The 14,506-nt window shown below is 37.3% G+C and overlaps 1 protein-coding gene across 1 annotated transcript; it reads right to left on the minus strand.

The window, feature by feature from the left end:
• Positions 1-9,395: 9,395 nt before the first annotated feature.
• On the minus strand, positions 9,396-10,136 carry ZCCHC13 (zinc finger CCHC-type containing 13). The gene has a single exon (XM_027608615.1). The coding sequence runs from the start codon at positions 10,070-10,072 to the stop codon at positions 9,557-9,559; it is 516 nt and encodes a 171-aa protein (XP_027464416.1). The 5' UTR covers positions 10,073-10,136; the 3' UTR covers positions 9,396-9,556.
• Positions 10,137-14,506: the final 4,370 nt, after the last annotated feature.

A 14,506-nucleotide genomic window follows, 5' to 3' on the forward strand; every position in this document is an offset into this window, starting at 1 on the left:
CTTTCTCTCAGAATTTGTCTGATGTTTTTCTCATGATTAGACTAGGGTTACATATTTGGAAGAGAAAGATTGCAAGGTAAAGTGTCATTTTAATCACATTATATAAAGGGTACATACCTCAATATCACTCATTATCAATGAAATACAAATCAATGAGATATCATCTTACACCTGTCAGAATGGCTAAAATCAAAAATACAAGAAATGACAAGTGTTGGCAAGGATGAGGAGAAAAAGGAACCCTTATGCACTGTTGGTGGAAATGCAAACTGGTAAAGCCACTCTGGAAAACAGTATGGATATTCCTCAAAGAGTTAAAAATAGAGCTACCTATAATCCAGTAATCACACTACTGGATATTTATCCCCCAAATACAAAAACACTAATTCAAAGGGATACATGTACCCCCATGTTTATTGCAGCATTACTTATAATAGCCAAATTGTGGGAACAGTCCAAGTGTCCATCAATAGGCGAATGGAGAAAAAAGATGTGGTGCATATATACACAATGGAATATTACTCAGCCATAAAAAGGAATGAAATCTAGCCATTTGTAATGACATGAATGGATCTAGAGAGTATAATGCTAAGCATAATAAGTTAGTCAGAGAAAGACAAATACCATATGATTTCACTCATATGTGGAATTTAAGAGACAAAACAAATGAGCAAAGAAAAAAATAAAACAGAGAAAGGCAAACCAAGAAACATACTCTAAACTATAGAGAACAAACTGATGGTTACCAGAGAGGAAATGGGTGGGGGGATAGATGAAATAGATGATGGGAATTAAAGAGTACACTTATCATGATGAGCCCTGAGTAATGTACAGAATTGTTGAATCACCATATTGTACACCTGTAAGTAATATAACACTGTATGTTAACTATGCTGGAATTAAAATTAAAAACTTAATTAAAAATGAGTATATACTACCAACATTATTTGTGAAATTGATTACCTATTTTATGTGTGTTTGTCAGGTTTTTCCGCTGTGAAGTCCTATTTTTTAAAATTAAACTTTTCATTTTAAGACAATCATAGATTTACATATAGTTGTTAGAAGTAATACATAAACATCCCATATACCCAGTTTTCCCCAGTGGTAACATCTTATAATACAATAGTACAATATCACAGCCAGGAAAGTGGCATTGATACAGTCAGAATTCAGACATTTCCATCACCATTAGCATCCCTTATGTAATTCTTCTATAGCCACACCCTCTTCCTTCTCACTCTCACTCACTCCTTAACTCCTGATGATCACTAATCTGTTCTCCATTTCTATAATCGTATGATTTCACAAATGTTACATATATGGCACCATACAGTATATGATTTTTGGTATTGACCTTTTTCACTCAATATTATTTCTCTGGAGATTCATCTACATTTTTTATGAACTGATAGTTTATTCTTTTTTTATTTTGAGTAATAATCCATTATGGCTATACCACAGTTTAACCATACACTCACTGAAGGGCAGCTGCTTTGTTTCCAGTTTTTGGCAAATAAATCTGCTATAAACATTTGTGTACAGGTTTTTATGTGGATAGAAGTATTCATTACGCTGGTTACATGCCCAAGAGTGCAATTGCTGGATTATATGGTGGTTGCATGTGTACTTTTTAAAGAAGCTGCCAAAATAATTTCAAGAGTGACTGTACCATTTTATATTCCTAAGAGCAATGTATGAATAATTCAATTTCTCTACATTCTTGCCAACATTTGATATAACTATTTTTTTTATTTTAGGAATCCTGATAAGTATGTTGTGATATATTACAGTGGCTTTAATTTGCATTTCCCTAGTAGATAATGATGTTAAAAATCTTAACGTTTCTTTATTTGACATCCGTATGTTTTCTTTAGTGAAAAGTCTCTTCATGTGTTTTACCCACTTTGTAATTGGATTGCTCAAATTTGGAACTGTTGAGTTTTGAGAGTTGTTTTATATATTCTAAATAGTAGTCCTTTCTTGGATATGTGGTTTATACATATTTTCTACAATTCTGCAGCTTGTTTTTTCATTCTGTCAGTTGGGTATTTCAGAGCAAAAGTTTTGAAATTTGATGATGTCCAATTTATCAATTTTTTCTGTGGTTGTGTTTTTGTTGTGCCTAGGAACTCATTACTTAACCATAGATCCCAAAGATTTTTTTCCTAAAAGTTTTATAGTTTACATTTTACAATTAAGTGTGTGATTGTTTTTAGTTGAATTTTGTGTAAGATTCTTTTTTTTTAACTGCATTAAACTGATTTTACACCTTTATCACATTTCAGTTGGGCATATTTGTAAGAATTTACTTTTGTGTTTTCTATTCTGTTACACTGATCTACACATGTCTATATACCCACCTATACCATTCTGTCTTGATTACTATGGCAATTAAATAAGTCTTGAAATTGGATAGACCAATTCCTCCCACTTTATTCTTGTTTTTCAAAATTGATTTAGCCATTCAATTTCCTTTGCCTTTGCCTGTAAGTGAATAATTTATATATACAAAAAGTCTTGCTGAGATTTTTATAGGATTTGCTTTAACTCATCTCTCCATTTATTCAGATCTTTGATTTACTTCATCAGCATTTTGTACCTTTCAGCATACAATTATTGTACATATTTTATTAAATTGACACCTAGGTATTTCTCTTTTTTGAGTGATTATAATTGGTGTTGCATTTTTAGTTTCAGTATTCATTGCTAGTATATGAAAATACAATAGTTTTTTGTATTTTTCTTCTATCCTGCAACCTTGTTGAAATTATTAGTTCTAGGAGGGGATTTTTGGTGATTACTTGAGATTTTCTATATAGATAATCATGTCACCTGCCAATAGGAAGAATTTTAGTTCTTCCTCTCCAATTTGTATACTTCCATTTCCCATTATTACCTTATTGCACTAGCTTGGACTTCCCTCACTATGTTGAATAAAAGTGGTGAGAGCCGATATCCTTGCCATTTTCCTGATCTCCAAAGAAAACCATTCTGTCTTGCACTATTAAATATGTTAACTGAAGGTATAGATTGCTCTGGGTAGCATAGACATTTTAACAATGTTTATTCTTCCGATCCATGAGCATGGAATATTTTTCCATCTTTTTCCTGATCAAAATTCCAATGACATTTTTCAAAGTGCTGGAACAAACAATCCTGAAATTTGTATGGAATCAGAAAAGACCCCGAATCGCCAAGGAAATGTTGAAAAAGAAAAACAAAGCTGGGGGCATCACGTTGACCGATTTCAAGCTATATTACAGAGCTGTGATCACCAAGACAGCATGGTAGTGACACAAAAACAGACAGATAGACCAATGGAACAGAATAGAGAACCCAGATATGGACCCTCAACTCTATGGTCAAATAATCTTTGACAAAGCAGGAAAAAACATGCAATGGAAAAAAGACAGTCTCTTCAATAAATGGTGCTGGGAAAATTGGACAGCCACATGCAGAAGAACGAAACTCAACCATTCTCTAACACCATTCACAAAGATAAACACAAAGTGGATGAAAGACCTCAATGTGAGACAGGAAGCCATCAAAATCCCAGAGGAGAACATAGGCAGTAACCTCTTTGACATCGCCCACAGCACCTTCTTTCAAGATACATCTCCAAAAGCTAGTGAAACAAAAGCAAAAATGAACTTTTGGGACTTCATCAAGATCAAAAGCTTCTGCACAGCAAAGGAAACAGTCAACAAAACAAAGAGGCAACCCACAGAATGGGAGAAGATATTTGCAAATGACACTACAGATAAAGGGCTGGTATCCAAGATCTATAAAGAACTTCTCAAACTCAACACCCAAAAAACAAATAATCAAGTCAAAACGTGGGCAGAAGATATAAACAGACACTTCTCTGAAGAAGACATACAAATGGCTAACAGACACATGAAAAAGTGTTCATCATCATTAGCCATCAGGGAAATCCAAATCAAAACCACATTGAGATATCACCTTACACCAGTCAGAATGGCAAAAATGGACAGGGCAAGAAACAACAAATGTTGGAGAGGTTGTGGCGAAAGGGGAACCCTCTTACACTGTTGGTGGGAATGCAAGTTGGTACAGCCACTTTGGAAGACAGTGTGGAGGTTCCTCAAAAATTTAAAAATAGAGCTACCCTATGACCCAGCAATTGCAGTCCTGGGTATTTACCCCAAAGACACAGATGTAGTGAAAAGAAGGGCCATATGCACCCCAATATTCATAGCAGCAATGTCCACAATAGCCAAACTGTGGAAAGAGCCGAGATGCCCTTCAACAGATGAATGGATAAATGAAGATGTGGTCCATATATACAATGGAGTATGACTCAGCCATCAGAAAGGATGAATACCCAACTTTTACATCAACATGGGATGGGACTGGAGGAGATGATGCTAAGTGAAATAAGTCAAGCAGAGAAAGTCAATTATCATATGGTTTCACTTATTTGTGGAACATAAGGAATAGCATGGAGGCCATTAGGAGAAGGAAGGGAAAAATGAAGGGGGGGGAATTCAGAGGAAGAGATGAACCATGAGAGACTATGGACTCTGAGAAACAAACAGGGTTTTAGAGGGGAGGGGGAGGGGGGATGGGTTAGCCCGGTGATGGGTATTAAGGAGGGCACGTACTGCATGGAGCACTGGGTGTTATACCAAAACAATGGATCGTGGATCACCACATCAAAAACTAATGATGTATTGTATAGTGACTAACATAACATAATAAAATTTAAAAAAAATAAATGTTAACTGTAGTTTTTTTTGGTAAATGTTCTTTATCATGTTGAGGAAGCTCCTCTCTATTCCTATTTTTCTGAGAGTTTATATCATGAATGAATGTTGGATTTTATCAAATGCCTTTCCTGCATCAATTTATATGACTTATGTAGTTTTTCTTCTTTAGCTTATTAATACATTGGCTTACACTTATTGATTTTTGAATCTGAACCAGCCTTGTATCTTTGGGAAAAAATCTCATTTGCTTATGATACGTAATTCTTTTAATATATTGCTGAATTTTATTTGCTAATATTTTGTCAAGGATTTTTTCATTTATATTCATAAGGGATATTGATCTGTAGTTTTCTTTTTTGTACTGTCATTGTCTTATTTTTCTATTAAGGTAATTCTAGTTTTATAAAATGTATTGAGAAATGTTCCTTCCTTTTCTATTTTCTATCTTTCTAGGCTGCCTCCCTCCTGCACCTTGGGCTAGTGAAAGTAGGCTTTTCTTGAGGCTTTTTATCGGTGTGAATTGGTATGAATTCTTTCTCAAAAGTTTGATAGAATTTTACAGTGAAATCATATGGGCCTGGAGATTCTTTGAGGCAGAATACTTAATTACTAGTTCAATTTCCTTAGTGGCTACAGAGCTAGTCACATTATCCATTTTATAGTGGGTGAGTTGTGATAGCTTATTTTTCAAAGAATTGGTCCATCTCATCTAAGTTGTCCAGTTTATGTGTGTAGAGTTATTCATCGTAATCCTCTATTATTTCTTTGATGTCTGCAGGCTTGATAGTGATATCCCCTATTTCATTCCCGAAAATGGTAATTTATCTGTCCTTTTTTTTTCCTGGTTAGTCTTGCTGGAGCTTTATCAGTTTTTAAATCTTTTCAAAAAGCCACTTCATTATTGCTGGGCTTTCTCTGGACAGCACTCCAACTGAGGTGTTGGGGCACTTTGTTGCAGCTTTATCACGGTGTAAGTCTAATCTCCCCATTAGGCTTTTGCGTGGGGGTGAGGCCACAGTTTTACTTGTGATGTTTGGCTGAAGTAAAGCAGTGATTGTATAAAAGTTTTCTATCTTTCTAGGCTGCCTCTCTCCTGGCCATTTGGCTAGTGAAAGCTTTTATTTCTGTGCCTGTTAAAATTTCTTTAGCTTCAAGTTCAGCATATATGAGGCAAAAAGAAAACCCAGGAAACTCACTGCAGTGTAGTTCCTTTGATCCAACGGCCTTTACCCATCTTTTTCTCTCCACATTTCAGAGTCTTTTTATGTTTATTTTATAATGTTCAAGGTTTTTATTGCACTGAATGGGAATAGGTAAAAGTGCATCTATTCAATCTTCTTGGAAGAAGAAACCCCATTAGCCCCATTTTAAGTTATTTTTAAGAGATGTTTTGTTATTTTGTTTTTAAATTAAAAACTTGAATTTGAGGGGCACCTGGGTGGCTCAGTCTTTAAGCGTCTGCCTTCGGCTCAGGTCATGATCCCAGGGTCCTGGGAACAAACCCCCCAGTCCAGCTCCCTGCTCAGCAGGAAGCCTGCTTCTCTCTCTCTCACTCCCCTTGCGTGTGTTCCTTCTCTCGCTGTGTCTCTCTCTGTCAAATAAATAAATAAAATCCTTTAAAAAAAGCAACTTGAATTTGATAAAATGCCTTTTTAGCCTCTATTGATATAATGTGCTTTCCTGTTTGTATCTACAAATATTGAGGAGAATATAAACAGCTTCAATTAAACTTCTCTGGGGAATGTTATGTAGCTGTTTACCCCTATCCCCAAGCATACAGCAAAGGTTTAGACTCAAGCGACTAGAGGGGCCTGGCAGGTAAAGTTAATGAGAAAAGAGTGCTTGTTGGGGTTTTTGCAAGATGATGAGGAATAGTGGGTGCTGGAGTCAGAGGGGCAACATGTGACTTGTCAATAGGGAGAAAATGCTACTCACCTTCATTTGAAAGCTTCCACACAGGGCACCTGGGTGGCTCAGTTGGTTAAGCCGCTGCCTTCGGCTCAGGTCATGATCCTGGAGTCCCGGGATCGAGTCCCGCATCGGGCTCCCTGCTCGGCGGGGAGTCTGCTTCTCCCTCTGACCCTCTTCCCTCTCGTGCTATCTCTCATTCTCTCTCTCAAATAAATAAAATCTTTAAGAAAAAAAAAAAAAAAAAAAAGAAAGCTTCCACACAGAAATGGGTGACTACTGCTTCCTGATCTTTATTTTATGTTCCAGAGAGACCAGAAATGAGAATTTCTATGGAAAATGTTGCAATTTTTAAATGTTGGCATCTAATTCATGAATATTGTTAAACAATGTGTAGGTCAGACTAAACATAGTATGGACCGGATTCAGTAAAAGGGCTACCATTTTGTAACTTCTGACACGGGGATACTAATGCCAAAATAAGGCTTCCTTTCCTCTTAAGCTGGAAAAAAAAATGCCTAGAAGGAACGTAAAGAGGACTTAAATGCTGAGTGTGTTCTTTATAAAGGGACATAGCATATTTCCCCCCTCCAACTCTGGGCCAAACTCCTAAGGACATGGGAAATGAAACTCCAGATTGTTTGGGGGGATTCAAATGCAGAGATCTGTGTTCCTCCTTTCCTAGAGCTCAGTACTGTGATGAGACTCGAGAATTTGTTTGGCTCAGAGTGATGTAGGTGTTTCATGTCATGTCTTGGCAGATTGAACTGAGATTGCCTCACTTAGGGGTTAGGAGTGTACCTGAGTTTATCTTGTTGCAACAGCACACAATGACAGAATCAATTTCTAGGAACCCAAGAGGGTCACAGAAGTTGAAACTCAGCTGCATTGAAGGGATCTTTTAGTTGGGAATGAAGGATTACACATGAAGTTTTGTGGAGGTTCATAAAAGAATGTGGCTTCAGTTATAAAATCAGTTACATTTCTTTGACCTCATGGGTTCATAGATCAAAAATTGTACCCTCTATACTATCTTTTCTAATATAAATTCTATCATAGCCTAGGTTTGACATGTAGTTATTATTTTCCAAATCATTTTTTCATTACAACTTCAATTATGGTTACCTCCCCAATCCCAGGTTTTATTTAGAATTTAAAAGTACCTTTTCTACTTTATAGAACTTTAGTTGCTTTTCAGATTTTTAAAAATAGATATCAGCATTTGAAACTGAACATTTTTATATCTGTGACAACACATTTTTTTCAGAAACTCCTAAATATAAATATGATTTTCCTATCTATGAAAATGGGTATTTTTTAAATTGTCAAAGTCCCAATCAGTGTTTAATGCTAACGTTTATACTTTTCTTAGATTTTAAAAAATATGTAAGTCCAAACTTTGCCATATGTTTATGTCCACCATTTGCTGCGAGGGTTTTTGTTTGTTTCTCATTGTTCTCTCTCTGTCTCAAAGCTACTTATATACATTATACACATTTTCTGGTTTATTTTCATTAAACTGTACACTCTAGGTAGGGCCAGATAGAGATGTCTTTCAACTTTATTTGAAATTTAATGAAACCCTCTTACACTGTTGGTGGGAATGCAAGTTGGTACAGCCACTTTGGAAAACAGTGTGGAGGTGCCTCAAAAAATTAAAAATAGTTACCCTATAACCCAGCAATTGCACTACCGGGTATTTAACACAAAGACACAGATGTAGTGAAAAGAAAGGCCATATGCACCCCAATGTTCATAGCAACAATGTCTTCAATAGCCAAACTGTGGAAAAAGCCAAGAGGCCCTTCAACAGATGAATGGATAAAGAAGATGTGGTCCATATATACAATGGAATATGACTCAGCCATCAGAAAGGATGAATACCCAACTTTTACATCAACATGGATGGGACTGGAGGAGATTATGCTAAGTGAAATAAGTCAAGCAGAGAAAGTCAATTATCGTATGGTTTTACTTATTTGTGGAACATCAGGAATAACATGGAGGACATTAGGAGAAGGAAGGGAAAAATGAAAGGGGGGAATTGGAGGGAGAGACGAACCATGAGAGACTATGGACTCTGAGAAACAAACTGAGGGTTCTAGAGGGGAGGGGGTTGGGGATATGGGTTAGCCCAGTGATGGGTATTTAGGAGGGCACGTACTGCATGGAGCACTGGGTGTTATACGAAAACAATGAATCGTGGATCACTACATCAAAAACTAAATATGGTGACTAACATAACATAATAAAATTCAATTAAAATAAACAAATAAATAAACAAAAGCTAATGAGATCGGATAATTCAAAACGGTCAATATGTAATAAAGTTAAAATTACTTTGACAAGGTCATAGACATTTTCAGAATGAGCTTTATTTATCAACGAATCTCTGAGGAAATTTCACTTCCTCAGGGCACCTTGTGTATCTAAGACAGAACTACACGTCCCCTCCCCAGCTTATTCTATCCTTTTACCTGGTGTTCTTTTTTCTCTATAGCAAGTTATCTTCACTGACACTCTGTATTATTTGTTAATAGATTCTAGGCCTGTGTTCCCAAACATGATCTTATTTGTTCACTGATATATCCCCAATTCCTCCAGTAGTGGCTGGCACACAGTAGCTGCTAATTAAATGTTAAATCAAAGTACAAAGAACCAAAAATTACTTAATGTCTAGAATGACTGTCCAATAATCAGATTCACCAGTGGCGCAGAAACACATTAATGACATCTAAAAGTGAACAATTTCTTTTGAGATTTTTTTTTCCAGCCCTTTCCTCCTTCAACATGGTAATTGAAGTTCACTGGCCTGGGAGTAGCCTCCATCTATCAACTTTTGGTCAGTGAAGAGGTTTCAGAGAAATAACACAATTAACAATCAGCAAAAGGAGGGGGAGGACAAAGGGGAAAAACTAAGTGGTAGCCTCAGTGGGGCAATCCCGGGCCAGATGTCCCGACTCGCCACAGCGGTAGCAGTTGACTTCACTCGTTTTGCTGCAGTTGATGGCCATGTGGCCGGTCTCGCCACACCGGTAACACCTGACTTGGGTGCAGTCTTTCTGAATGTGGCCATATTCACCGCAAGAGTAACACTTGGGCTCTTCCTGACGGTCACAATCACGAGCCAGGTGGCCTGGTTTGCCACAAGTGTAACAGCACTGCTCTCTCTCTCTCTTCGGCTTAATACAGTCTTTAGCGATGTGGCCACTTCTCCCACAGTTGTAGCAGATGTCCTGGAGAAGGTCACAATTCTTAGCATGATGGCCAGACTCACCACAGCGGTAACAGATGTCAGGTAGGTTGGTGGAACTGCACGGAGAACCTCTACCACGGCCTCTGGCTCCGCGCCCTCGACTCGCTCCTGCTCTAGGGCATCCCCGGGCCCAGTGGCCAGACCGTCCACACTTGAAACATTCGTTACTGCTCATGGCGGAGGTGAGATCTTAGGGTGAGCTGGCCCACCACTGCCCCGAGGGTTCCGACGCAACTCCCCTTAGGAAGGCTCAGAAACAAGTGGCCGTTTTTCTCTAGGGGCCTCAGCAACGTCACACAAGGTTTGCGCACGGCCCCAATTATGCGTCAGAGGCTTTCCAGCTGCCCTTCCCCCGCCCCGCCCCAACTTTCCTACTATCCTTGAGGTCAGAAGCATGGCTGAGTGTTGGTGTTTTCTGTTTTTGTTTTTGTTTTTGTTTTTTTAAATAAACACTTGGATCTTTAGGTTTGTTTGAATCCTTCCCTGTTCAGAAAATATACCCTGTAAGATTTCTTATAAATAAGAATTATAACTTTGTGATCTAGTAGATGATGTTTTTACATACGTCCTATGGACATAGGAAAAACATGTATGAGAGGTATCTAATCCAGTAAATGAAAGAAACAAATCATAGCAAATTAGACCAACCTCCTTTGTTTTAAAAAATAAAATACAAATGTTCATAAAGATATAAGCTACATAAAGTAGGAAAAAAAAGTCTTTAAAATGCCACAGTGACAGGCGTCTGGGTGGTTCAGTTAAGCTTCGGCCTTCGGCTCAGGTCATAATCCCGGGGTCTTAGGATGGAGCCCCACATCGGGCTTCCTGCTCAGCGGGAAGCCTGCTTCTCCCTCTCCCACTCCCCTTGCTTGTGTTCCCTCTCTGGCTGTGTCTCTCTCTGTCAAATAAATAAATAAAATCTTTAAAAAAATAATAAAATAAAATAAAATGCCACAGTGAGGGACGCCTGGGTGGCTCAGACAGTTAAGCATCTGCCTTAGGCTCAGGTCACGATCACAGGGTTCCTGGGTGGAGCCCTCAGTCCAGCTCCCTGCTCAGTTGGGAATCTGCTTCTCCCTCTGCCTCTCCCCCTGCCTGGTGCTCTCTCCCTCTCTCTCTCAAATAAATAAATAAAATCTTTAAAAAAAAATAAATAAAATGCCACAGTGATACTTACAATCTTGCATATTTTATCGAAGGAATCCTAGTTTTCAACATAATCGGCACCGTTTAAGTTATAAAACGTAACAGGATTGAAGCAGTCAGTATAAAGAACACATTATCACTTGGAAAATAAATTACAAAACCGCAATTTAAATATTGGGCACATTTCCTCTCTGTTGTTTTCCAAATTGTTTATATCTTATATAAACTGCATAAAGATTTATGGACATGTTCATTTATATAGATACACAAGTAAGTATGGAATACTAGACACTGAAATATCAACCATAGCTATTTTGGGTTTATATGATTGAATACAATTTTTTTTCTCCTTATTTTCCTTCTCTGTACTTTACAACTTTTGAAATGAGTTTAGGTTATTGGTAATTTTATTTTATTTTATTTTTAAATTTTATTTATTTGACAGAGAAAGCAAGAGAGCACAAGCAGGGGGAACAGTAGAGGGAGAGGGAAAAGCAGGCTCCCCACTGAGCAGGGAGCCTGATTTGGGGCTCGATCCCAGGACCTTGGGATCATGACCTGAGCTGAAGGCAGATGCTTAATCATCTGAGCCACCCAGGCACCCTGGTTATTGGTAATTTTAAAAACTCACAATAAATATTTTTCTTTGTTACTAGTTAACTATACGTTTAGCATATGATTTTTTTTCAGGCAGGCAATACAAACATACTTGGTAAAACACAGACATAAGAATAATATATGTAGCCGTTGGTCTTTATTTTCAATATGACTTGATTGGAATGTGCAACTGGTTCCATAAATGCAATGACAAAGAAAACTATTTTCAAAAATTAATAAAAGTTTAGAGCCAAAGAGCATGAGCAGTTGCCATATATACAATAATGAAATGAGTTTTATTCCTAAACAATTAAATGATGCTGCATAAATGGTTTCAAAAGGCAAAAAATCTCTGTGGTTCAAAATTTGATATATATTAAATTAACCTTATTAATTATCACATGTATATTTCCCTTTAGGCTTATACTTTTATTAAAGTAATACATGCCGATAGTTTAAAGTACTGATTTTCAAACAGCTTTAATGGAGGCATGAAGTAAGATATGCATTTTACATCACAATAGAGGATACATGTGTATGTGTTATAACTCAAACACATTTAAGAAAAAAAATTTACCTTTAATGTGTGCAATGCACTTTGATGTTTTATTTTAGATATTAAAAGAATAATTTATTTATGCCAATAAATTTGATAACCTAATAAAATGGACAAATTTCTTATAAAACACAACCTACCATAACTGATACAACTAGAAAATCTAACAAGTTCTCTATCCATTAATTTCTTTAATTTAGAAACTTCCAATAAATTTAAAATAGAGCCCAGCTAAAAATTAGGATCATATAATAATGTAAGCTACACACTGGAATGTTTAAAAGGTGCATATGGCAAAAGGGAACATAAAATGATGAAGTAACTATGAAATTTATATGTGTATATCTGTATACCTTAGATTCATTATACCACCAGCTCTATTTTCTAGCCTAGGACTGTTGGGGAAGACAAGGGGAAAGAGAAAATTAATATTCATTTGAGATGTACTGTACACTAGACACTATGGCATAAATTTTGAATGAGGAGGGCAAATGATTTCTTTTTTCTTAGATTTTATTTATTTATTTGAGAAAGAGAGACAGAGATAGCGAGAGAGAGCATGAGTGGGGAGTAGAGGGAGAAGCAGACTCCCTGCTGAGCAGGGAGCCCGAAGCAGGGCTCGATCCCAAGACCCTGAGATCTAGACCTGAGCTGAAGACAGATGCTTAACCGACTGAGTCACCTGGGGACCCCAGGAGGGCAAATGATTTCTTAGCGCTGTGAATTGGGCAAATGATTTCTATAAGGGAATACATTCTTTCCTGTTTTTCTTGAGACTGGAGATCCTGGAAATGTAATTCAGTTTGATATACAGGAAGACAACATGAAATTTTGAAGATAGGTGATGAATTTGTGAGTCCCTGCAACTCTTTTTGTTCCCCCTTCAGGCAAAGACCCTAGTTTTATTCTTTTCTTTTTCAAGTTTTTATTAACTTCCGGTTAGTTAACAGTGTAGTATTAGTTTCAGGTGTAGAATTTAGTGACTCATCACTTACATGCAACACCCAGTGCTCATCACCACAAGCGCCCTCCTTAATACTCATCACCTGTTTAACCTGTCCCCTTGGCCCACCTCCCCTCCAGTAACTCTCAGCTTGTTCTGTATAGTTAAGAGTCTTTTTCCTGGTTTGCCTCTTTTTCCCACCTATGTTCATCTGTTTTGTTTCTTAAATTTTACATATGAGTGAAATCATATGGTATTTGTCTTTCTCTGACTGACCAATTTCGCTTAGCATAAGACTTTCTATCTCCATCCACATCATTGCAAATGGCAGGATTTCATTCTTCTTTATGGCTGAGTAATATTCCAGTCTGGAATATTTGCGTATACACACACACACACACACACACACACACATCTTCTGCATGTGGAATATTTATATATTGGAATATTTTTATAGACCACCTCTTCTTTATCCATTCATCAGTTGATGGACATCTGGGCTCTTTCCATAATTTGGCTATGACGTTTTCTATTCATGTTGTAATAAATGCTGGTGGTGGCCTATTAAATTGATCTCTCAAATACATTAAATGATTTCAACTCACAGTTTAAAACACACTGATTTAAAGAGTTATAACTAGGGGCGCCTGGGTGGCTCAGGCGTTAAGCGTCTGCCTTCGGCTCAAGTCATGATCCCAGGGTCCTGGGATCGAGCCCTGCATCAGGCTCCCTGCTCCACAGGAGGCCTGCTTCTCCCTCCTGCACTCCCCCTGCTTGTGTTCCCTCTCTCACTTTGTCTCTCTCTGTCAAATAAATAAAATCTTAAAAAAAATAAAAAAATAAAGAGTCATAACTATAAATCATGCTTATGAGTTCTTGATGTTTCAGTTTGGGATGTTTTAATTGATCTGTGATTTTCCATTTCAGAGAATGAACGTTTAGCCCTCCCTTACCTATACCATCTTTGGGGCCACCTCATACATTTACACATTTCAAATTCTCCACCCCAACCCGCCCCCCTGCCCCTGCTTCACCCTTCTCCTAATATTGGTTGGGTCGCTATCCAACATTTACATAATTATAACCATGTAAATGCCACATATGGCTGAGCCATGAATACTCTGATCAGTTTTCACTGCCTGCACAGCTTTTTGTCGCCTGGAGTTAGTTATTGTCATTCTTCATTTCCTTAGTTTCTCATATACTTACCTCAATTCTATTTCATATATCTATACAGCTACTTTTATACCAGTACCATACAGTTTTCCTTACTGTAGTCTGGTATTTTGTTCTGAAATTGGTAAGAGGCCTCCAACTTTTCCCTTCTTTTCCAAAATATTTTGACTATTCTGAGTTTCTTGCATTTC

Source organism: Zalophus californianus, chromosome X (assembly GCF_009762305.2).
Source record: "Zalophus californianus isolate mZalCal1 chromosome X, mZalCal1.pri.v2, whole genome shotgun sequence".
Classification (NCBI taxonomy): Eukaryota; Metazoa; Chordata; class Mammalia; order Carnivora; family Otariidae; genus Zalophus; species Zalophus californianus.

Bases quoted from the DNA above. Each gene is read 5' to 3' on its own strand.
- ZCCHC13 (XM_027608615.1), bottom strand. From the start codon at position 10,072: ATGAGCAGTAACGAATGTTTCAAGTGTGGACGGTCTGGCCACTGGGCC.